Source organism: Garra rufa, chromosome 9, assembly GCF_049309525.1.
Source record: "Garra rufa chromosome 9, GarRuf1.0, whole genome shotgun sequence".
Taxonomy (NCBI): Eukaryota; Metazoa; Chordata; class Actinopteri; order Cypriniformes; family Cyprinidae; genus Garra; species Garra rufa.
Genome location: NC_133369.1, coordinates 12,026,503 through 12,053,921, shown reverse-complemented (window position 1 = coordinate 12,053,921; position 27,419 = coordinate 12,026,503). Strand labels below are relative to the sequence as shown.

Here is a 27,419-nt window from a genome sequence, read left to right as displayed (position 1 = left end):
ATGACATTAAAAGTCGCAGTGACTTTTTACATTTTAAATCCCATGGCAGAAACAAGCTTCTATACAATTCAGTTTTTTTTTTACGGAATAAAAATAGATTTGTGACTTTTTTCATGACTTTTTCTCAGAATTGTACATTTATATCTCACAATTCAGACATTTCTTTTTCCCTTAGAATTGCAAGAAAAAAAGCCAGTTGTGAGATAAAGTCACAATTTGACATAAAAAGTCGCAATGACTTTTAAAAAAATGTATCCAATGGCAGTAACAAGCTTTCCTACAATTGTTTTTTTTTCACAGAATAAAAATTATTCCACAGAGAGAAAAAAAATAATAGCGACTTTTTTTATTGACTTCTTTTTCTCAGAATATCTCACAATTCAGACTATATCTCGCAATTTTTTTTTCCTTCAGAATTGCAAACAGATAAATAATAAATAATACTTATTATAAATAATAATAGATGAGATAAAGTTTTACTTTTTTTTTTTTTATCCCATGGCAGAAACAAGCTTCCATATAATTAATTTTTTTTCACCCACGGAATAAAAAGAAAAGTTACGACTTTTTTAAAACTACTTTTTCTCAGAAAAAAAACTTTTTCTCAAATTTGCAAGAAAGAAAAGTCAGAGTTGTGAGATATAGTCACAATTCCCCTTTTTTGTTATTCTGTGGTGAAAACAAGCTTTCATAAAATACTGTATTGTAGCTATAAGCACCATCTGAAACAATAATAATAATACATCTTAATCTCTATAAATAAACTGAATTCATAAATACCTCAAAAGCAATGATGCAAGCTCAGTAGCGTGTTAAGCAATCACAGTACAAAGCTGCCAAAATACACATCTTATTTAAATAAACTGCATTTAAATTCAAGCTGAAAGAGCATTTTCGCACCTAAAGTTTGCATTTTTGTTCTATTCTTGAAAAGTGTGAACCAGTGTGGGGTCAATGGCAAAATGTAGACCTATAGGCCTATAGAGATTTGTAGCTATTCCTCAGTTTATGTGGCTGAAATAAGTTTCTGCATCTCCATATATATCCGTCTGCCACACAGGGGCAGCAGAAGACTGGAGATTGCAATGTGTTAACTCATTCTTGCACACACTCCATTCTGTTCACATCACCATTGCTAACAGTCTCTTCTGCTTCTTCTTCATCTGCCTTGGTCTCCTCCTCAGGCATCTCCTCCGGACTTGGGGGTTCTCCGAGGGTTGCTGGAGGTGAAATAGGGGGCAAAGGAATAGCTTCCCCTTTCTTTGCCAGTTCTGCCAGCTCCCGGGCGGAGCAGGACGGGGTTGGTGCGGGATAGGTGTGATGGAACGTGTCATAATCCACCTCGTAAAATCCCTCCTCCAGCGAGAGCACAGGGGTGAAACGCTCTCCCCAAAGCACCTCTGAGTTCAGGTATGAGCTACGGGCTTGACATGTCATTCCTGCGGGAAAAAACAGGGAAAAATGGCCGTGAGCACAGAGAAGTCAACAAAAATAGCAGTGAAAAAAGAAGAGCCTGATTCCAAACGACAATGGTGTGGACAATCATGAATAGTTTATGCATGACACAAAAAATTAGAGGCAAGAAGAAGTGAGACTCTTGATAATCTGAATCCAAAGTGGGACAAAGAGCAAAATTTGAAATGTTGATTATTTATTTATTTATTTATTTACAGTGATACTAATAAACAGTTTAAAAGTTCAAAAGTTTACATACACCTTGTAAAATCTGCAAAATGTTAATTATTTTACCAAAACAAGAGGGATCATACAAAATTCATCTTATTATTTTATTTAGTACCGACCTGAGTAAGATATTTCACATAAAAGATATTTACATATAGTCCACAGGAGAAAATAATAGTTGAATTTATAAAAAATGACCCAGTTCTGAAGTTTACATACTCTTGATAGTTGTTCATGAGTATCTTGTTTGTCCTTAACAGTTAAACTAGCCGCTGTTCTTCAGAAAAATTCACAAATTCTTTGGTTTTTCAGCATTTTTGTGTATTTGAACCCTTTCCAACAATGACTGTATGATTTTGAGATCCATCTTTTTACACTGAGGACAACTGAGGGACTCATATGCAACTATTACAGAAGGTTCAAATGCTCACTGATGCTTCAGAAGAAAAAACGATGCACTAAAGCCAGGGGGTGAAAACTTTTGAACAGAATGTAGATGTGTACATTTTTCTTATTTTGCCTAAATATATATATTTTTTTCATTTAGTACTTTCCTTTAGAAGCTACAGAAGATATTTACATGTTTCCCAGAAGACAAAATAAGTTAAATCTACCCTGATCTTCGAATAGCAAAAGTTTTCACCCTCCGGCTCTTAATGCATTGTGTTTCCTTCTGAAGCATCAGTGAGCGTTTGAACCTTCTGTAATAGTTGCATATGAGTCCCTCAGTTGTCCTCAGTGTGAGATGGATCTCAAAATCATTCAGTCATTGTTGGAAAAGGTTCAAAGACACAAAAATGCTGAAAAACCAAAGAATTTGTGGGACCTGAAGGATTTTTCTGAAGAACAGCGGGCAGTTTAACTGTTCAGGACAAACAAGAGACTCATGAACAACTATCACTAAACAGAAAAAAACAAAACAAAAAAAGCTGTGGATCATTCAGGTAACAACACAGTATTAAGAATCAAGTGTATGTAAACTTTTGAACAAGGGTCATTTTTATATACTTGTTTATAACTATTATTTTCTCTTGTGGACTATATGTAAACTTTTATGTGAAATATCTTATTCAGGTCAGTACTATAAAAATAACATGCATTTTGTATAATCCCTCGTATTTTGGTAATATAAAAAATAATGACTTTTTTAACGGGTTTGTAAATTTTTGACCTCAACTGTATTAAAACCATTTATGTAACGTTTGCTAAAGAACTAACTGTTCCATTATGTCTCTCTCAAATATCTAAAGGTCACAGTCTAATTGTGCTTTTGGCCTTTGAAAGTTAGTAATGATATCTTCAATACGTCAATAGGAATGTACTTAAGCTTAATTAATTAAGAATATCATGTTTCCCGTGAAACGCACAGACATGCATGCACATGCACCGATGAATATTTATGGGCACACCGCCTAAAAATAGAAAACAAGCTTTCTCATCATCTGCTTAAGTGAACCTCGAATAACCGCATCAATTACTCCAGAGACGTGCAGTGACAAACAGAGCAACAAAACACACTTTCAACAAGCATCTCTTTCAAACACACACAAGTAAACACACACAAAGTGATATATAGAGGCTGTCATAATGAATATAAATGACATCTAGGAAACTCAGCAGATATCATTCATCAAACATATCAAAATTCATGAGATTCCCAGTGTACAGTAGTTCGATAACCACACAGGCTATGCAATCGAACTATATACTCAATGAGTGCTACTGCGAGAGAAGCTTTACTTTCAGTGCTAATGCTCTGCAATTGACTTTCACGCCTCCGTTTGGACATTTTAAACTGTTCATTTAAAACCATTTCACTGTGAACAAAATGCTTTGTTAGCCGCTCAGGGAAAATCTAAAACATCAGACTATTCTAGAACCCCAAAGCAAAGCCTCTAAAGCATTTATTTATCAATGGAAAGACATTTTAAAACATCTCGAAGCCTCTGAGGGACAAACCAAACATGTTTTACTAAGTGCAGCACCCTGTGGGAAGTTTAAAAGCCTTTATTTAAGGATCTGTTCCGGGTTTAACACAGGTTAAGCTCTCAAAACAGCATCTGTGCCATGCTATGCACTACCACTGATAAAAAATGTATCCTTCAGTTGGTACAAAACATGTTTAAAATAATGGAAGTCTCTGGTGCAGTTAATTACAAATGGTTTAAAAGGCGAAATGTGCAGTGTGATTTTTTTGTTAAAGCACTTACATTCATTTTCCAAACAGACAGGTAGGTTATTAAGGCTGTAAAGTTCATCATTTTAGTGATGACACTATTGTTCTAGGTGGATGAACCTCTGGTTATGCCAGTTGTTCCTTCTGTTTGGACATGACAGGAATAATATAACTTTACACAGACAAGATTAACAAGTACTTTTATCACACTTAATAGATATAGCCCTGGTTTCACAGACAAGGCTTAAGCCTAAAATGCATGTCTGAGCAGTTTTAATGGAAAAAAAACTGCACTTACAAACTTTTGCTGTTCAAAAGTTTGGGATCAGTAAGATTTTTTGTGTTTTTTTTAAAGATGTTTCTTATTCTCATCAAGGCTGCATTTATGTGATCAAAAATCCTGAAAAAAAAAGTAATATTGTAAAATATTTTTTTTTTAATGTAAACTAACTTTTCTATGTGAATATATTTTAAAATGTAATTTAAAACTGTGATGCAAAGCTGAATTTTCAGCATCATTGCTTCAGTCTTCAGTGTGCTGCTTAATATTTTTTGGAACCTCTGATACTTTTTTCTGGATTCTTTAATAAACAAAGTTAAAAAGAACAGCATTTTTAAAAATAAAAATCTTTTGTAACAAACATAACCTACCACTTAAAAGTTTGTGGTCAGTAAACGTTTATTTTTATATTTTAAATATATATTTTTGTAAGAAATTAATACTTTTATTCACCTAGGATGTGTTTAATTGATAACAAATGTTGGCAGAGACTTGTATTGTTCAGAAAGATTTCTATTTCGAATAAATGCTGTTCTTTTCAACTTTTTAGTCATCAAAGAATCCTGAAAAACGAATCATAGGTCCAAAAACATATTACGCAGCACAACTGTTTCCAACATTGATAAAAAAAAAGTAATAAATCAGCATATTAGAATGATTTCTGAAGGTTTATGTGGCAATGAAAACTGTAGTCCAGCCGCCCAGAAGTTAGCATTACCCTAGTTCCCTAAATAAAAACCCAATAGGATTTTTCCATTGGCTTTTGGATTATTGCAAAAAATATGCTGTGTGGCCAACTAAAGGTTATGATTCTTATAGGTTAGGAAGCCTAAATACAATCAGCAGAAATGTTTCGATTTTTTGATTTTGAGATTCATCTTTTCACACTGAGGACAACTGAGGGACTCATATACAACTATTACAGAAGGTTCAAACTCTCACTGATGCTTCAGAAGGAAACACGATGCATTAAGAGCCAGGGGTGAAAACTTTTGAACAGAATTAAGATGTGTAAATTTTTCTTATTTTGCCTAAATATCTTCTTTTTTTTTTCATTTAATGCTATCTTTCAGAGGCTACAGAAGATACTTACATGTTTTTTAGAAAACAAAATAAGTTAAATTTACTCTGATCAGTGAACTATTCCTTTAAAAATGAGTTGCTGTTCAGGTTGAGACTCACACTAAAATTGTAATGAGAACAATTATATTTGTTATTAGACTTGGAGTCTCTTACTCTTTACTCTTGTCTCCCTGATGCCATTAATGTGATTGGCCAGGAGCTACCAATCTTAAACCTCCATTACTTCCATTACTTATTAGATTAAAGCCCCAAAAAAGCGCTTTATTTTGGAAATCAATAATAATTCTTTATAGTATTCCAATTTTGTTAGGCCTTGAGGTGCAGTCCTGACCTGAATAGTTTGGTATCGTGTTCTGATACTAATTCTTTTACTGTAATCCTGCTTTTTGTCTAATAATAGATTGGTTAAACCTACATCGACTGAAAGTGGGATGCTCTTGAATGTCAGATGTGAGACAAAAAAAGTATAACTGCACAGAACAAGTGATGATTGTGGACTGAATCAAACTACTCGCTGCTTCCCACTCCTGAGCAATGATTCATTATTTTGGATGTAGGAGAAAGTGTGTTTGTGAGTATGTGTGTGTGTGTGTGTGTGTGTGTGTGTGTGTATTAATGTGTACGTCAGAGTGAATTGCATTTTAGTTCTTTTAACTGTCTTCTGCTCGCTAATTTCCCTGAGGCGGTTCTATTGACAGGCCATGAGCTTGTCTTACTGAGAGACATCTCAAGAGTCCTCCATCCTTCTGCTCCATGCAGGCTGCAATATCTGTCTATACTGACACAGAGAACAATGCAAAAGCTAATTAGCATAGTGTAATTGCAACTGCTGTCACATGAATTCACTGTCAATATAATTAGTGAATCCCATGAAAATACCACATCACGCCCTGCTGTCAGCTTTCTGTTACCAGGGGAACTGTGGTAAATCTGGTCACTTTTCATGTTTGACTTGCAGGCAACACCCATTGAAATATCCCTGACTCATCTGAAGAGCTCTGATGTACCTGGAGAGAGCCATGCATTCCTATTCCTATTCATCTCAATGGCAGTAACTTAGCCTGTGCCTCCAGCATCACTTCAGAAACATTTACTCACAGTCATGTTGTTCCAAACTGTATGACCTTCTTTCTACTGTGGAATACAAAATGAGGATTTTTAAAGAAGATTCTGGGAACCCCTTTCTGTATAATGAAAGTAAATGAGGACTAGAGCTGTCAAGCGGCTTGAAGGACCCAAAAGCACCGTAATAGTAACGCAGAAGTGACTTGTGTGCTACATTCCAAGTCTCTTGAATTTATGTGATAGCATTTAACCTTTACAACCACATCAGAGTCACTGGATCACTCTTAACTAATCATTTAGTTTTGTGATCTGGATCAACAGTTATGATTTAGATTCTGAAGATTTTATATATAGTACATGAATCATTAGATATACTGTAAATCATCATATAAATTGAATAGTTCTTCTTTATAGAAATGATAGAAATTAATACTTTTATTTAGCAAGGATGCTTTAAATTGATCAAAAGTGATGATAAAGACATTTATAATGTTACAAATGATTTGTATTTCAGATAAATACTGTTCTTCTGAACTTTCTATTCATCAAAGAAACGTGAAAAAATTCTACTCAGCAGTTTTCAACATAACAATAATGTTTTTTTGGGCAGCAAATCAGAATATTAGAATGATTTCTGAAGGATCGTGTGACTGAAGTAATGATGCTAAAAATTCAGCATTGAAATCACAGGATAAATTACATTTTAGAATATATTCACATAGAAAACAGTTATTTTAAATGGTAAAAAATATTTCAAAATTTTACTGATTTTGCTGTACTTTGGATCAAATAAATGCTGACTTGGTGAGCAGAAGATAATTCTTTAAAACACATGAAAAATCTTACTGTTCAAACACTTTTGACTGGTAGTGTATGTGGTCAAAAATACAGTAAAAAATAATATTGTGAAGTAAAATAACTGTTTTCTATTTTGTTGCGTTTATGTACTTATTTCTGTGACGCAAAGGGGAATTTTTTAGCAGTCATTACTCCATTCTTCAGTGTCACATGATACTTCAGAAATCATTTGAATATGTTGATTTGCTGTTCAAGGAACATTTGTTAGGATTATCAATGTTGAAAACAGTTGTACTACTAAATATTTATCGTGAAACTATTATATACTACCATTCAAATTAAAAACATTTAAAATTTAAATTTAGAATTTAGAACAAAAAAAAAACATTTCGAATGTTACAAAATATTCTATTTCAAATTAATACTGTTATTTTGAACATTCTATAAATCAAAGAATTCTGAAAAAACTGTTTCCTCAAAATATTAAACTGCAAAAAGTGTTTTTAACGTTGATAATAATAATAAGAATTGAATATAGTTTAAACATCTTCTCTAATAATCAAATACTTGTCATTTTGCTTGTAATCTTTTTAACCAAAATACATGTCTCCTGTTGAATGGCTGTCAATGGAGAAGCATGTTTTTGCCTACAAAACGGTTTAAATATGGCATTTGCCAGCACTCGTTCTCCATGATCTACACTCACCTGTGGCCTCCACCATTCCTTCCAGAATGACCACTATTTCAAACTCTTCTCGCATCAGTTGCTCCTGAGAGATGTCCCAGAAGGGGCTGTTCTTGTTAATCTCATGGCAAATGATCAGTGGCGACACCAGGAACAGCCGATCATCCCCCGTGTCAAAGCCCACATTGATGTCCGTTTGGTTTAGGGGGATGAACTCTCCTTCCTTGGTCTGTTTAGAGCGAATGAGCTTGGCTCTGATGGAGGCCTCCACTATATGCGAGTTACGCAAGTCACCGACGCGGAACATCAAACACAACTTGCTGTCCCGCACGGATATCACAGCTGTGTTGGAAAACATGAGCGTTTCGGCACGTTTCTTTGGCTGTGAGATCTTGACAAACATGCAGCCCACCATAAAGGCATTGACGATGGAGCCCAAGATGGCCTGCACCAGAAGTAAAATGATGCCCTCGGGACATTTGTCCGTTATGACACGGTACCCATAACCAATGGTGGTTTCAGTCTCGATAGAAAAAAGAAAAGCAGAGACGAAGCCATTGAGGTTATTGACACACGGCGTCCACTCGTTGTCATCAGTGTGGTCCAGGTCTCCACGGATGTAGGCAATGAGCCACCAAATGAAGCCAAAAAACACCCAGGTGGTGGTGTAGACCAGCGTGAAGACCAGCAGATTGAAGCGCCACTTTAAGTCCACCAGCGTGGTGAAGATATCCGTAAGGTAACGGTAGGTTTCGCGCACGTTTCCATGGTGGACGTTGCACTTGCCGTCTTTTTCCACATAGCGCTGACGCCGTTTTCTCAACCGACCTGTGGAATTGTAAGCGTCTCCTCCTCCCCTGACAACCATCGTACGGTCTGTGGGGATCTACCGTCAAGATTGGAAAAAGAAAACAGAAAAGAAACATTTCAAGTTTGACTAAAAGAAAAGAGTAAACGATTACAGTTAAAGGAGAAGTTCACATTCGGAATGAAAATTTCCTGATAATTTACTTGTTTCTATATCATCCAAGATGTTCATGTCTTTCTTTCTTCAGTCGAAAAGAAAGTAAGGTTTTTGAGGAAAACTTTCTAGGATTTTTGCTCCATATAGTGGACTTCAATGGTGGCCAACGGGTTGAAGGTCCAAATTGCAGTTTCAATGCTGCTTCAAAGGGCTCTACACCATCTCAGACAAGGAATAAGGGTCTTATCTAGCAAAATGATTATTTTCTAAGAAAAATACAAATTTATTTACTTTTTCACCACAAATCCGAAGAAGAATCAGAAATGATTCTTAATAGTGTGTTGTTATCTGAATGATCCACAGCTGTTTTTTTATGATAGTTGTTCATGAATCCATTGTTTTTCCTGAACAGTTAAATTGCCTGCTGTTCTTCAGAAAAATCCATTAGTGCCCACAAATTCTGTTTTTTCCAGCATTTTGTGCATTTGAATCCTTTCCAACAATGACTGTATGATTTTGAGATCCATCTTTTCACACTGAGGACAACTGCAGGACTCATATGCAACTATTACAGAAGGTTCAAACGCTCACTGATGCTCCAGAAGGAAACACAATGCATTAAGAGCCAGTTGGTGAAAACTTTTAGAATCAGGGTAAATTTAACTTAATTTGTCTTCTGGGAAACATGTAAGTATCTTCTGAAGCTAAATGAAAAAAAAAAAAATGTACACATCTTTATTTTGTTCAAAAGTTTACACCCCTGCCTCCAATTAATCCATCTTAATAGTTGCATATGACTCCCTCAGTTGTCCTCAGTGTGAAAGGATGGATCTCAAAATCATACAGTCATTGTTAGAAAGGGTTCAAATAAACAAAAATGCTGAAAAACCAAAGAATTTGTGGGACCTGAAGGATTTTTTGAAGAACAGCAGACAGTTTAACTGTTCAGGACAAACAAGGGACTCATGAACAACTAGCACTAAACAAAAAAAACACAGCTGTGTATCTTTCAGGTAACAACACAGTATTAAGAATCAAGTGCGTGTAAACTTTTGAGCAGGGTAATTTTTATGTGGACTATATGTAAACGTTATGTGAAAAATCTTATTCAGGTCAGTACTAAATAAAAAAATGAACATTTTGCAGATTCTGCAAGGTGTTTGTAAACTTTTGACCTCAACTGTATAATGTTACAAAAGCATAAAAGAAGAGTAAATGTGAAACTGAACTTACTTTTTCATTGGAATCAATCCATTTTTTTGGCAGCTTGATGCCTTGTTTTTCCACATCCTGGCCCTTAAAACTACTCATGGCCCGGAAGCCGCGGACGTCGTCTCTGATCCAACACAGTAGCTGGAGCTCTCCAACTATTAGAAGCAAACACATGAAAACTCATAATGGAAAGCAAAGCCTGAAGTAATTTACCACAAACAGTGAGATAAATGTGCCTGCAAGTGGTCTTAATTAAAAGTAGAGTGTTAAATTATGTTGCTCTACAGTGTTTGCTTACCTGCACAGCACATTTACACAATTAGTCCATGAATCTGTTTTACAAATCAGTGCAGTTGGTACAGCGCCGAATACATTAAGAGTTAAAATGCAAGTGTCATCACTAAAAAACAAACTTTGTTTTACCAAGTCAGCTCTGATATTTGTAGAAGAACTCACAGAAACTGGAATTAATGCATTCAAACATGAGAAACTAAGTTCTCTCAAATTTCTAATTTGCCAAATAAACCACTAGACTTTGACTTGAAAAAGTGAATCACATTTTACTTTAAAAGCTACATATTCCCTATTGTATTATATATATATATATATATATATATATATATATATATATATATATATATATATATATAATAAAATAAATATACGATTTATATTTTTATTTACATTTAAATAATGTATATAAAAGACAATCAGACATTCAATCAGACACTGAAAATAATTGAACACATTAAACATTAACATGAAATAATGTGTTCTTGTAAAAATGATTCAGCCTCATCTTACACAAACATAAATACATTTCCACATCATTTATCACGTTCACTGAATGTTGAATTCCACATCTGTTTCTACAAGTTAGCCATTAGCTCACAGTCTCCAAAGACAGTGTGTCTCTCCCTCTCTGCCCAAGCATCACCTAACAACACCGACAGCAGGTACCAGTGTTTTTTTTTCATAACACACATGTGAAAGCAATATTAATGATGGCAGGCTCCATGGGGAACACGGAGCAAGGCGGTCTGAGGCAGATGGGGGCAGACGGCACCCACCAGGAGATCGGATCAGACATGGTCCAGAACGATAGAGAAAGTGAGAGATGATAGAGGGAGAGAACGAGACAGATTGAGAAAGTGACACATAACAACTCAGATGCAGATCAACTAAAGCTACATAAAACGATTTACTGTGTGAACTGCTGAATTATTTATACAGTGCTGATGACTTGTTTGTTTTGCCATTATTTTGGCTTGACAGATTTGCAGTGCAAGATTAGATGGGTGTGGAACAAATATCTTTAGGAGCCAAGAAAACAAACTGTCCCTATTTAGCGAGACTATAAACAAGCTTAAAGAAACTTTATGTAAGTAGCTGAATACTTTCTTCAATGTGTCCCAACCAGGGGCCTCATTTATAAAGACTTGCGTAGAAACCATCCTTGATTTTATCTAAGAACTTTTCTGATTTGATCGTAAGAGCGATTCAGGGAAAACGAATGCACCACGAAATCCATGCGTACGCCAGTCATTCGGTTATAAATCACAAATGATCGTGGAATTGTGTGCAGCTGAATGTTCCGCCGTCGAAACGCCCCTGCTTAATTAATTAACATAAAATGAGCTCATTCCTAAAGCAAAAACTCTGTGACAATGGCTAGTAAAAAGGAGCGCAAGAAATCAAATTATAGTGAGGCTGAACTATCTGCAATACCAGGCATTACCACAAGGAAACGGCCGTACGCCAAGCTGGAATCTGACGTGGAGATAAGTACTTTTCCACGTCAAAGACGGTTTTTTATAAATCTGTACTTTGACGTGGATTTGATCGTACGAACACTCTAAGATCAAATCAGTGCGTAAGAAAGTTTTATAAATGAGGCCCCAGGTGTGATAACGTGGTAAGCGCTAAAACTTTTTTTTTCAATTTACCTATAGCTTCTTGCAACTCTTACTAGTCATGTTACCGAATGAATCAATGTTGATGACTCTTGAAGAATTAGTTCAGTTCCAGAATAGAAATTTCCTGATAATTTACTCACCCCCATGCCATCCAAGATGTTCATGTGTTTCTTTCTTCAGTTGAAAAGAAATAAAATCTTTGAGGAAGCATTTTAGGATTTTTCATTGAAAAGTTGAAAGTCCAAATTGCAGTTTCAATGCAGCTTTAAAGGATTCTACACGATCCAAGGATGATGGAATAAGGGTCTCATCTAGTGAAACTATGGGTCATTTTATATATATATATATCTTGCACTAGCTTGACTTCAAGCATTACGTTATCATGTTGGAAAGGTCACACGTGACGCAGACAGAAGTATCAACCCAGTGTTTCCAGAAAACGTGCAAAGAAAATTAAACGCCCTTTACAAAAAAGATAAAAACACGATTTTCAAGTTTTTTACTCTACCCTACGCTTTTAAACTGGAGTACAACCACGCTTGACCTTTCCAACGTGATTACGTAATGTGTGAAGTCTGACGCACATTGCAGAGCTAGTGCAAGACGAGCATTTGTGGTTAAAAAGCATCTTAATTTGTATTTTTCTTAGAAAATGGCCAATTGTTTCACTAGATAAGACCCTTTTTCTTCAGCTGGGATCGTGTAGAGCCCTCTGAAGCTGCATTGAAACAGCTTTGGACCTTCAACCCATTGATCCTCATTTAAGTCCACTATATGGAGAAAAATGTTTTCCTCAAAAACCTTAATTTCTTTTCAACTTAAGAAAGAAAGACATGAACATCTTGGATGACATGGGGGCGAGTAAATTATCTGGAAATTTTTATTCTAGAAGTGAACTTATTCTTTAATAAATCAGTTCCTGAATAAATCATTTGCTGAATAGAAAGATATGGTTACAAAAAAGGAAGAGTAGTATGTGATCCTGAATTCACGAACTGTTTTTGAACAAATGAATTGAATGAGTTGAATGAATGATTCAGAGACTCACTTAAAAAAGACAGTCACTCTTCTGAATATAACTAACTGTTGTATGAAGCATTAAATATTTTCTAAAGATCAACAAGCTAATTGCTGGGTTAAAAAACAACCCAGCTTGGGTTATTTGGCAACCCAGCGCTGGGTAAATATTGGACAGAACACATGCTGGGTTATTTTATCTCAGCTGGTTGGGTTAAATGGTTTTACCCAACATGCTGGGTTGTTTTATTTAAGTCAAGTCAACTATTGTTTAAAAATATTTCTGGCTTAAAATGGGCTGGAAATATAAAATCACACACAGAATTATAGAGGCAACAGCAATAATCAAAAGATGAACATTTATTATTGAGCAAGAACACCCATGTGGGCAAAAAATACAAGACAAATTGAATTTATTTGGGTGAATACAGCATAGTTTACAATATTACATACATTTAAACTCCTAAACAAGCATTTAAGAAATACAAATTGGAACATTTAAAAGCATTTTAATTTAAGTGACTCGTCCTTGTATGTTTTGTTGCGTAAAATAATATAATTTACAGCACAGTAAAGACTTTATGAATGTAATTAAATGTATACAAATCTTTATTTTGGTTGTTTCATCGGAGACAGGCTCAACTCAGCGGTTGGGTGGAAAAATATAATCCAGCATTTAGTTACAGAAAAACTACCTAGCATCTGAGCAAAAAATACTAAAATTAACTCAATAAAATTACACAACAAACTGAACCAGCATTTTGGTTAAAAAATAACCCAGCATTTTTTAAATTGCAGAAAAACATTTTTTCACAAAAACAACTAACTGGGTAAAAATAATAAATACAACCCAATTAAATGACCCAGCATTTGGGTAAAAAAAAAAATAACCCAGCATTTTTAGAGTGTACTATAAGTATGCAAAGCTGCATTTATTTGATCAAAAATACAGTAAAAACAGTAATATTGTGAAATATTATTACAAATTAAAATAAGAATTTTCTATGTTAATAATATTTTTTCAATGCAATTTATTTTATGTGATGGCAAAATAATTTTTTTTTTTTAGCATTACTACAGTTTTCAGTGTCCCATGATACTTCAGAAATCATTCTAATATGCTGATTTGGTGCTCAAGGAACTGAATTAATGATTTGTTAAGTTATTTTTAAAATATTCTACCTCAATTAAAATTTTAATCAAATTCAGGAACTCAACTGGAACTTAAAAACATCCTCAAATGGTGCACAAACCCTGGTGTCACACCTGCTTGGGACTCTGTGTTGTGATTGGCAGGATTGCATTAACAGGCTCCACCAGAACTCCATATACCAGAACACCAGAGTCCAAATGGGTGAAGAGGTCATTAAACACTCACAACTTCACAAAATTGAGCTAGCAGAGGAGAGAATGGTAACTTTGATCATTAGCATTTGCCTTATAATTGGATAAGTGCCGTGGGGAGACACTAGAGATCACCACACTGCAGAGACAGCAGCGATGATTCCTGGCTTTAATGTTCTGTAGCTTATCCTCAGGTCCAAACAAAGCTCTGCAGATTTCCTCACAATTGGAATACCCCGCATGTTCACTGATTTAACATTTTGCCTATTTTCATCATGCTTTCATCTACTGAGAGCACAATATTTTCCCTACAAACCAGAGCAGAAAATTAAAAAAACTTTTGACCAAATCAGGATCCCAGGAGGCTGAATCAACCAGGACGCTGTCATCTCTGACCCAGACACATTGCGCAGTCAAACACCCTGCAGCTCAGCCACAACTGTGCCACTGTCACGCTGCCTGAACTGTTGCGTCATCACAACCAGAACACTGGATAGCACCAGGGGTCAGTGTAAAATGTCACCAACTGGAGTGAGCAGCAGGAGAGCACTCTTGCTCCTCTGTGCCTCTCACTGAGACAGAGCAGAGCGCACAACTGCAACAAGATGTGAGGGACTGAAGCACTTTACCTCTTTTTAAACTTGGTTTCATTAGCGCTTACATCTCTATTGAACTATAAAATTCTAATTAAGGAAAAAAAACATTTTAAGCTGTGCCAATGCAAATCTTCATTTTTCCTGATACAAGAACAATTCCAAAAATTTTTTAATTTTAACCGTATCTCAAATTATTAATTGTGTTTAATAACATTCTGTGGTGAAAATGGAAAGAATTGCTAGAATTGCTAGACTTGTGTATATTTAAAAAAAAATTATATTCATAATTGGCCAAAATTAGAAATAATGCAGATACAATAATAAAAAAATATTCTATGATATTCTGAAATTTACCTTTTGTGGCTCATATCTCATCTCATGTCTAAAATAATTTTGTAAACAACCAATTTTTGGAAAAAAGCAACTACGGGAAAATTTTATGTTTGAAAAATAAATATAAATAATTTCCACACTATAAATATTAAAATGGTATACTTAATTCGTTATTATTTTTAAAGATTTTATTTTTTGGCCTTTTTTGCGATAGGACAGGAAGCGAAGTGGGAGAGAGAGATGGGGGGCAGGATCGGGAAAGGTCCTCGAGGCGGGATTCGAACACGGGACGCCCAGAGCGCAACGGTGCCATATGTCGGCGCGCTAACCACACGGCTATCACCGCCGACCTTAATTCGTTATTTTGATTATAATTATGAATTAGGCTATCTACTGTTTAAATCATTCATATTTATATGATGGATTTTAGTAAAAAAAAGCAAAAATAAATTACAGGCATGGTAAAAAGTTTCCAAGACCTTTGGGAAAGGACCAAAAGTCACAGTTAAGACATTTATAATGCTACAAAATATTTTTATTTTAAACAAACACTGTTCTTTTGAACTTCTATTCATCAAAGTTTTCATCAATGTTTTCACAAAAATTATTAATCAGCTTTTTTTTTTTTACTGTTTTCAACTTTGATAATAATATTTTTTTGAGCAGCAAATCAGTATATTAGAATGATTTCTGAAGGCATCCGGCTTTGACATTACAGGAATAATTATTTGCTTTGATTATCTTTTTAATAATATATAATTATTAATTATAAATATTTTATTATTTATATTCATATTCATGATGGATTTTTAGTTTACACTACCAGTCAAAATGTTTTGAACAGTAAGATTGTTTAATGTTTCTCTTCTGCTCATCAAGCCTGCATTTATTTGATCCAAAGTACAGCAAAACCAGTAATATTGTGAAATATATTTACTATTTAAAATAACTGTTTGCTATTTTAAAATATTTTAAAATGTAATTAATTCCTGTGAACAAAGCTACATTTTCAGCATCTTTACTCTAGTCTTCAGTGTCTCATGATCCTTCAGAAATCATTCTAATATGTTGATTTGCTGTTCAAGAAACATTTTTTTTTTCATTATTATCATCAATATATAAAACAGTTGAGTACTTGTTTTCAGGATTCTTTGATAAATAGAAAGATCCAAAGATCAGCATTTAACTGAAATAAAAAACTTTTAGTAAAAGTACACACTATACCATTCAAAAGCTTGGAGTCAGTATATATTTTTTTATTATTATTATAAACTAGGGCTGGGCGATTAATCGAAAAATAATCGAAATCGACATTCAGAACCTATAATCGTTAAAATTTTTCCAGGAAGATTATTTCAATTACTTTCCCTTTAAAAAACACAAGCACTCCGTTACGTTATTCCGTCGACATGTCGATGGAGAGCTTAAACGGTATTTATACAGTAAAAAGTATTTACAGGATATAAAAGGGTAATTTTATTTAGAGGAGATATTGCTTATTTTCTACTTTTAATATGAAAAACATTGAAAATTATTTATTTTGTTTCCAATAGTGCAAGTTATTTATTTTCACTAATTTAAGAAAAATGTGACTTTTCGTTTTAAGCAATGCTTGCTTTAATTTCAGTTGTTCAACACTGATTTCAATTAATAATCATAGATCGTAGATAGTGTGTTTCCTTCAATTATTTTAAAATCAAGTAATGCACCCTTCATCCAAAAATCTCTCGCTTGTAATATGTGAGCATATTTACTGTACAAAACTTGTCAGTGAACTATGAGGGCAAAAAAATAAATATTATATAAATATAATTAAATATAATTTTATTAATAAATAAAATAATCGTTCATTAATCGTAATCGGGTTAAAATATTCAATTAATCGAGATTTTGATTCTAAGCCAAATTGCCCAGCCCTATTATAAACTATATGAATTAGTACTTTAATTTAGAAAAGATGCTTTAAAATGATGTGATATAATAAAGTGATGATAAAGACATTTATAATGTTACAAAGATTTCTATTTCAGATAAATGCTGTTCTTCCAAACTTTCTATTCATCAAGAAACCTGAAAAAACTACTCAGTTGTTTTCAACATCATGATAATAATAATAAATGTTTTTTTTTGAGCAGCAAATCAGAATATTAGAATGATTTCTGAAGGATCATGTGACACTGAAGTAATGATGCTAAAAATTCAGCTTTGAAATCACAGGAATAAATTACATTTTAAAATTTATTCAAACAGAAAACAGTTATTTAAAATAGTAAAACATTTCAAATGGATCAAATAAATGCAGGCTTGGTGAGCAGAAGAGACTTATTTTTAAAAAACATTAAAAATCTTACTGCTCAAAAACCTTTGACTGCTAGTGTATGATTGAGATGTTTGGGTCTGGGGCCATTTAAAAAAAAATATATACATAAAACACACACACACACATATATATATATATATATATATATATATATATATATATATATATATATATATGGATATATAAATGGATATGAAAGTGTAGCATGCACCACTAATTAGACGTTTCTTAATATGAGGTCACTTTTAAAGGAAGACTATCAGAGAAATGGCATATAACTTTGGCACCGAACATGACTTTTATTTCAGTCTGCCTTTTATAAGCTGAATGCTAGACTCCACAAAGCACTGTGACCGAGACGGAGAAGACATAAAAACGACTATAATGCTGAAATGCATTAGACGGCGCTTAAGAAAAGATCCACTGAGATGGCTCGGACTGATCTTCGTCACAGGCTCTGACCCTCACGCAACCTTTATGTACCATGCTTTAAATGTGAAATGTCATACTCCGCTTTTTTTATGATCTACAATCACTGGTGAGAAAAGCCTGTGACTACCTCAAGGGCAAAAACAGGCTTTTCTATTGCAGACCCATCCAGCGGTGGGGAACTGGAGAGCGCTGACATAGAACACGAACTCACCGCTCCCACGATTTGCATAATTACCTTTTCAACAATTTTTACATAATCCCTCCGTTTCAGAGATAGACCGGATCATCATCGCCAATGGAGAGTTCACCTTGAGTTCACCTTTTAGCTGTGGTCTAATTGCATCATGGATGTCCTGTGTGTATTCAAGTATTTCATTGCACTACAAGCTAAATGCATCCACTGATGTGACTCTTCAACCTTTCGTAATGCTGACATAAGCAAAGGTCTGAGGCTGTGGAAGCTTGTGTGGTCATTAAATTGGATTTAATAAGCTTTGATATGTCACACCACTGAACCCTGCACCTCACAGAAGGGAGACTCTGAGACTGTGATGTGTCCTTAAAAGCCGATAGCAGTTTGCACAGACTTTCAGAGTAGCACAAGATGCATCAGAGTAGATGCCTTATTTAATGTGACAAGAATCAAAACAGCACTGCAAGGGATAAACAGCCTGTTCAATATCAGATTATCATCATACCATATTAATATTAAGATTTAATCCAAATTAATATGCAAAGTCAACTGTAAGTAAAACATTTACAGGTTGATTTTAGGGCTGTCACGATTCCTCGATTCAATTCGAGAACAAGCTATTATTTAATTAAATAAATATATGTGATGTAGGTTTATACTATATGCTGTTATTATTTAAATGTGTGTAGCTTACTGGAAACGCCATGTGCGCCATTTCATCAATTTGTGAGATAAATCATTTAGAAACCTATGCAAACACAGGAGAATACATCATTATCTTTCTCAGTATGCTAACTGTTCATCCCAATTCCAAAATAAAAGCTCAAACACTTACTCTGAGTTTACACGTTTTGATGTCCACATATTCAAGAAACTACAGTGGCTGTAGCATTTCTGTCCTAAAAAAATGGCCAAATAGATTAGTAGACATTTGAATTAAATGTCATTTAGTCAATATTTAACAAGGATTAGATCGGCAGTAAAGTGTAAAAACAATCGTCAGGCCGCTGGCGCCCTCTGCAGTCATTTGATATAATCCATACATTAGTTGTATTGTTTATTATACATGATGTATTTTTTGTACGTTTTGTTCAATGAAACATATGATTACTTGCTTTTGATACTTTATTTAAAGTAATTATATTGTCTCATTGCTATTATATTAGGGCTGTCACTAACGATTATTTTGGTAATTGAGTACTCTGTTGATTATTTGGATGATTTTTTGAGGTAATAAATATAGTCCTAAGCAAACAATAGCTTTTATAAGAATTTGAAATACATATATAGCAATGAAGCAATAATAATTAGTTCAGATAAAGTATCAAAAGCAAGTAATCATATAGTTTTATTAAACAAAAATACATGATGTATTATAAACATGAAGCTAATGTTATGCATTATAACAAATGCCTACAGAGGGCGCCAACGATTGTTTATAATTTACTGCACGATTTAATCCTAAACAGCATTTAATTCAAATGTCCACTTAATCTTTAATATTTGGCCATTTCTTTAGGACAGAAATACTACAGTCACAGTGATTTCTTAAATATGTGGACATAAAAACGTATAAACTCAGAGCAAGGGTTTAAACTTTTATTTTAAAAACCATGATGAAGCATACTGAAAGATATATGGATGTATTTTCCTGTGCTTGCGTAGGTTTATAAATGATTTACCTTATAAATGTGATGAAATGGCGCACACTACGTTTCCAGATGAGCGTTATAGTAAACTCAAAGTTACAACAATATGCAGAGATGGAGTCTGAGATGCTCCCGACGTGTAAATTAGGGCTGTAGCGATACACTAATCTCACGATACGATACGATACACGATATTCAGCTCACGATACAATATATATCACGATATTTAGCCAACGATACGATTCGATATAATTCGATACGATTCTATATAATTCAATACGCTTACATCATTTTCTGATAGATTTAAAAGAGAAAGAGTGATTTTGGTGAAATCTTGTGAGTGTTTCATTTACTTGGATTGAATTAATTGAAATAAACTCAAAAAACATCAGACAGCTTGCAAAATAAATGCTGGACAAAATTAATCAAAGATGTGTTGAGAAAATTAGTTCCATTTATTGAAACAGTGCAAACTGTAGCTTACAAGCCTTTGAAAAGTAAATAAAGTGCAACATTGCAATTTGCAATTAACAATGGGTTTTCCACCACTGAATACGGTCTCAAATCCTGACAAATAAAGTAGGCAATGGACTCTAATTTTCTGCGACCTTGGTGAAGCAGATGGAAACTTGTGGGAACAACCGCCATCGATGTCCAGCGTAGTTTGTTTTGGGTCACGCGGCCGCTGCTGCTTTGGGTCCTCCGTAAGCATAAACTTGTCCAGGTGGTGACGTTTTAGGTGCGCTCGTAAATTTGTGGTATTGCCGGAATATTTAACGTTAGTGCCACATAGCTTACAAACCGCGATGCTTTTATCCAAGTCGTTGCTTTCCTTCTTTTTTTTAAAACCAAAGTGCTCCCACACATCTGCTTTTAAGCAGGGGGGTGCTGGATTTATATTCGCCGCCATTCTCTGAATATACTCGCTCTGACTTGGTAAACAGGAAGAGGTAGACATCTGCGTCTGTGTAAAGTTAGTACGGGTAACTTGCTCTACAGCAACACTAGCGGCTGGCTGACCAAATCGCTCTTCCTGCAACGCGAACGGGGGTAAACAACACGGGGGATTTGAATGGGACGTATGTATCGATACTCGCGGCTAAAAAATCGATACTTTCTTTGGAAAAAAAATATCGATTTATATCGCAGAATCGATAAAATCCTCCAGCCCTAGTGTAAATGATAACAGTTCATGTGGATTCTCGTCCATTTCCAGTATTTTGCTGGTTACTCGACACGGGCAAAATGCAATCAAGGATTTTTTTAAAATTGAGTACTCGAATTGAATCGAGGAATCATGACAGCACTATATTATATATGTATTTTAAGTAATTTTCCAGGCTATTGTTCGCTTAGGTCTATTTTAAGTTCCACAAAAAAAAAAACTACTTATAATTATCCAATTACTCGATTAATTGTCAGAATAATCGACCGATTACTCGTTTACCAAAATAATCGTTAATGACAGCCCTAGCTGATTTCTTCAAACAGTTGAGCATTCTAACACAGTAAAACTAACTCAACCAATGGGGTAAAGGTGAGGGCAGGGCTAACTGTTTGTCTGACCAATGGGAGAAGGGTGTTCAGGGAAGAGAAGAAATTGTTGAATAAAGTTATTTTTGTTTTCTCTGTGCATAAAAAGTATTCACAATAGCTTCATAAAATGATGGTTCAACCACTGATGTCACGTTTTAACAATGTCTTTACTATCTTTCTGGTCCTTGAACATGTCAGTTGCATTGCTGTCTATGCAGAGTCAGAAAGCTCTTGGATTTCATCAAAAATATTTTAATTTGTTTTCCAGAGATGAACAGTCTTACAGGTTTGGAACGACATGAGGGTGTGTAATTAATGACAGAATTTTCATTTTTGGGTGAACTATCCCTTTAAGACAATAAAACCTATCAAATGTTTAGCCTCATTTTTATTCCCAACAAATTAAACAAGGCATCTACCTTGAATGAGGTCCATGGATATGCTGTTTATTAATTTAGCAGATCAAAATGCTTATATGATGATGTTGTCAACTGTTACTAATTAAATCTATATACACCACCACTCAAAAGTCTGTGGTCGATGCTATTTTTTTTAATCAGCGAGAACATATCAAAAGAGACACTAAAGACATTTATAAATCACAAGTAATTTCTATTCTGTTGAACACTGTCTATTCACAAAGAATCCTAATAAAAATTCATTATGGTTTTCAAAAAAATCTGTTTTCAAAACTAATAATAATAATAATAAATCATCATGCTGGAATGATTTCTGAAGCTTTGATGCTAAAATTCAGCTTTGCACCATAGAAATAAATGACATTTTGAAGTATATTAAAATAGACAACAGTTATTATAAACTGTAATAATATTTCCAAACATGACTGTTTTTACTGTATTTTCGCTCAATTTAATACAACCTTGATGAGCATAATAGACTTAAAAAATGTTTTAAAAAAATCAACTTTTTAATGGTAGTGTATATCCTATATAATATCTACACACAGCGAAAATCTAAATAACAATCTGTTCAATATACAATATGACAAGACTTGGAAGAATTGTGGAAAAGCAGGAGGGTTAAATTTCCATCATGTAGGCTGTCAAAATTAGATGGCCTCTCATTATGCACTTGTGTATTTACAAAGCCCTTCCATCAGCAACGGAGGGCATCTTCATCTCAAGCGATAAAATCATTTGCTTGTGTCTGGCAGCTGTCTATTCTCTGTGCAAAACAACAGATACGCACAGGCGAGTGGAAAGGAGAAAGCCATCCGACATGGGCCAAAAATAGACCTGCATTTCCAAGGCTTTTGGTTCACTGGTGCCATTATGGTGCTTGTGTAGAGCAGGTAAGGGGTTGGACATCATCGTTTCATAGGTATCTTTCAATGAACAAGAAGAAAGACAAATCTTTAAGGGGAAAGTTCAACCAAAAATGAAAATTCTGTCATCATTTAATCACCTCATGTCTTTCCAAAACAGTTTTGGCTCCCATTAATTTCGTATGGACTGAAACTGTTTGCAACATTTTTCTAAATATCTTATTTTGTGTTCAGCAGAAGAAAGTCATACAGGTTTGGAATAATATAAGGGTGAGCAAAAAATGCTAATATTTTAATTTTTGGGTCAACTATTCATTCAACTGTTCTTTTCCCTTCATAAGTCTGGCACTCTTATGAGACTCATTTGAAAAAGTTTGATTCTTGGGTTTCCCTTGGGAAAGTGGCCTTCCTTTGGGAAAACCGTGTGTCCTGTTTCATTTTGAGTTTAATTACAGCCTTGGGTTAAATTCAATGTCTCCATTTCATCTCAAATGAACAAAGGAGTGCTTAAGGGCACCTGAACCAGGCCTTACCAATTCCTCATTAATCTATAGAGCCGGAAAGCAATCCATTACATTTATGAAGCTCTACGGGTCTCTTTTAGCCCGAGGTGCAATCATTACCTTAAAGAATGAAGCTTGTCTCAATGCAAATGTAATTAACTGGCACTATGATGGGATATAAACATATATTGTTTATTATTTCTTTGATAAGTTCATTATACCAATTTATGGCAGATGCATGGATGCAATTTTGAATGTATTACTAAATAAAGATCAGCTAATTTGTATGAACAAATTCTACCACTAGCATGATTATATTAAAGAAAATAACGAGTTGAATTTTGAATCTTTCACCTCATGAAACACCCAACATTCCCTCTGCTCTTTCCAACCACAGTTCACACTAAGAGTGTAACCATGTTTCACTTAAGTTCACAGCTACTAGGGGTTTGGGCTACATCATAATGGATCGTAAGCTGTGATCTCCATAAGTGAGACACTCCATGCACGCCAGAGGAAATGGGCACTGCATATCCCCCCGAGTCGACCTTGACACAGGCAAAAAAACAACACTAACGTGAGCCGAGATGCAGAGGGAAACAAACAATACACTGCTTAAGCTGATATCTCTCCACTGCTGATGGTTATATGTGGGGAAAGGTGCAAAGTATCACAGCTTTCCCTGAGTAAATCCATTACCCTGCTTTCTGAGAGAGAACTACTGCAACTTTGGCTGAGTTACATAATTTACTTCAATGCAAATATGCATTTATGCACCTCATTGTATTGCGGATCCAATCTCTGCTGTATGATGCAAGCCTTTGTTACAGTATGTGATTGTCTCCGAAGTGCTATATACAATCATAGTGCTGTGCATCATTGTGCTTAATTTATGTTCAGTGAGAAAGTGCAAAGTTATTTATGTTAATATGTTGTATAAAAACCACACAAATTGTTTGCATAAAAGGCATATAATGATCATAGTTGATCACAAGTTGCTCAAAACCTATATCACTTACTTTCTTCAAGAGAACAAGAAGAAACGTTTTTGTCCACTGTCCATACAATGAAAGTCAATGGGGTCCAAAAAAATCCAACAAGACATTTTGTTTTTATCTTTCATGTTTCACAGAAGAAGTAAGTCATTCAGGTTTGGAATGACATGAGGGTGAGCAAATGATGACAGAATTTTTAAAATCTTAAAATACTGCCCTTTCTTTTCTTTTTTTGATATGGTATTTCTCAAAAAAAGAAAAAAAAAAAAATCTAAAAAGTCTAAGTGGTGTCCTAACATTAAAATTGCAAAGTCACATTCTTGGTTAAATAAGCATTACTTACACTATCAGAATAATAATAATAATAACAAAAAAAATATAATAATAATAATAATAATAATAATATTATATAAGCATTTAATATTGATTCCAACGTATTAACTCAAGGCAGTAACAATATATATTTTTTGTGTACTTATGTTCAGCTATTCTTTTTAGTAGTTAACTTTTACCTATTTTGAACATTTTTTCGGATCATCAGTTATCAAAGCTCGGTAAATACTGGTTACAGACACAGAGATTTACTTTAAAATTCAAGAAGCTGATTACTCACTAAAAACTTCCACAGATTATGTTTTCAGGCCATTTTAAGTCTTATTTTGACGAACCAAGTGGTTGCATCTAGTGTTCGAGTTGTTTACTTACTTTTTAAAATTAGTCTTCCTATTAAAGCCATTACATTGTTCAGAGTGAATAGCGAATGCGGAACAGACACGAGGCAGTATTTATGGCATGAACCAATCATAGCCATACATAACCAGTCATATCCAATCATATCGCAATGGAGCCACTGCATCCTTTCACTTGACTTTACCCCATTCATTCTCAATTACCCCCCACCAAACCCAATGCATGTTTTAGGGGGTCTGTTAAAACTCAATGGGCTCAGGAGAGGCGAGAGAGACACAGACTCCCACTGTAACTTTAGAAAAACAAGTGATTTATGCACTTTTTTCATGTTGTAGTACTGGCATTGTTTTATTTTTGTACTACAAATTTTTTCTTATCCAATATTTTGAGGAGGCATTGTCTCTCTTGCCTCCTCGGAGGAAATTAATTTTTTCAATAGCTTGACTGTGTATGTTTATGTATGTTTTAAATATGTAGCACCATATACATTGGAAGCTCACTCAAACTTTAAAGTCAGAAAACGTAGATATAAGCATTTCCATGCACCAAAATACCATCTAAGCATCCGAATACACCTCACAAATGATTCAGGGATAGACCTCGTAGTGGCTGGATGTTGTTCACCTTTGAAATAATGTTCCCTGAACCATCCAAACATATGCCACAGTACAGGCTAGAGAAAAAAAATACTAAATTTGCCTGTGGGTCTGGTGAGACTTTGCCTTTTTAAAAACATTAATATGAATAACAGGGCGTGATGAGCTCACAGTGCCCGAGGCTCGCTCCCTGTCAGTTCTAGAACGATGATTTATTCAATAGCCTTCTAGAAGCGAGAGCGACAAACGGCCAGCTCCTGTACTCCCATGAAAACCACGCTCAGGTTTATGTCTGAATTAATCACTCATGCATGTCAATTATTTAGGCATGCATGTAATTCGGACAGCGAAAGCCTTGGCATTTTTTCAAAAGACAGCTGTAAACCACATGTAGAAAAATGGGTAAACAACAGTCTTGCATACTGGTAAAATGCAATGAATAAAAATGCAGTTTAAGTGAGATCCTGTAACCACGACAGATAAATAAGCACTTGTACATAAGACTTAAATGGAATGTATTAAGGGATGGAAAATAATAGGAACCCATTATAACTCCTTCTACAACATCTTTCTCCATTAACAGTCATTCAAAAATATCTGTGTATTCTGATAAAAAAAAGAGTAATTTTTAATACTGAAAAAATTGCAAATATGTAGTTATATTAGATGGAAGACAGTAGATATTTCACAAGTGCCTTATCGTTTTAGGCGCCCCTAAAAAAAGTGTGAAATTGACATAATTTTCCCTGTCTGCTGCCTTGAACGTTACAGTTCAGGATAGTCATTAGTGAAGAGTTTGCGACTGTGCATTTTCTCGTAGTGTCATCATCAGCCAATAAGTATTGCCATGATGTAATTTCCATGCTGTAAAAAAGAAAAAAAAAAGAAAATTGGCAGCATAACTGAGCACCCATGAGCTAAGATGGGATCCTCCGCCAGCTGTGGTGGAACGGAAGTGCCATTGAAATAAATAGATTCACTAATGTCCTGTTAGTCAGTTAACAGTTCAGCCAATCAAAAATAAGCTACAGGGGTGAAATCACTACTTTCCTGAGGTGACAATGTGTCTAAACGTTTACAAGATAAATACAAATTGGGCATAAGAAAGTCACCTTTTAAGCCTGATTTATAATGATCTAAGATCATATTAATCAATGTCAGAGGACAGAACTGGTCTCATCAGGGTCAGCAGGTTCTTGCGTTCAATTTGATATATAGGCTAACATTTAACCACAAATTTTCACCTATATGTTGAAATACTTTTCAAATATCATTTTCCACACACAGTGTTACGTTTTTGATTAAAATGTTTCATTTTCACTTATATTTATCAACCAGGATACTTAAAATGACATTAAGGTGGTGGAAAGGTATAATAAATAAGTACATTTGATAACTACAACAAATAAATTTATTTGTAATTTGGTCAAAATTACAACACGCGTTTGTAGTGAGGTACAGTATGTAGCCTACTTGAAATTAACTTACACAGTTTAGGAACAAATACTAGGTTTCTAAACTACTTTAATCTGATGAAGACGAATATGGGAATGTTATACAAAAACATGAGACACAGTCAAAAACATCTGGACGCAAATGTTGAAACTCCCTAGAATGCCACTGACAACCGATTTTCTGTCAAAATCGCGTCATGAATTGTAATAATCTTGACATATCAACAAAACAACCACGAAGCAAGTAAAACAGTCGATTAAAAATAAAGCGAAATACTTACTTTCGTGTAGTTCAAGTTAGTTCCTTGCTTGGGCTCCGAGTGGCTCTCCAAGCTGAGCTCATTTAAAGCGAAGCGCGCCCGCCAGTGTTTGTTTTAAAACATTGTCTCCAGAAACAGATTGTACGTCGACGAGTAGGTCTTTTAACCGTCTCGCGTTAAAACCGCGTCCCATGAAGTCTGACGACTTAAATAATGACCCGCGCAAAGCTACGGTTGTTTATTTTGTCCGGCTCTCCAGTTCTCTCCGAACGCGAGCAGATCCACAGTGGATAAAGGAAGGTGTGATGGAGGGATGCTGGATGATCGTAGTGACAGCTCGCTCGTTCAGTTCGG

The 27,419-nt window shown here is 34.7% G+C and overlaps 1 protein-coding gene across 1 annotated transcript; it reads right to left on the bottom strand.

Moving 5' to 3' along the window:
• kcnj21 (potassium inwardly rectifying channel subfamily J member 21) lies at nt 1-27,419 on the bottom strand. The gene is made up of 4 exons (XM_073846651.1): nt 27,087-27,419; nt 9,968-10,101; nt 7,792-8,656; nt 1-1,439 (listed from the first exon to the last, which is right to left on the bottom strand). The coding sequence occupies exons 2-4, from the start codon at nt 10,043-10,045 to the stop codon at nt 1,096-1,098; spliced, it is 1,287 nt and encodes a 428-aa protein (XP_073702752.1). The 5' UTR covers nt 10,046-10,101; nt 27,087-27,419; the 3' UTR covers nt 1-1,095.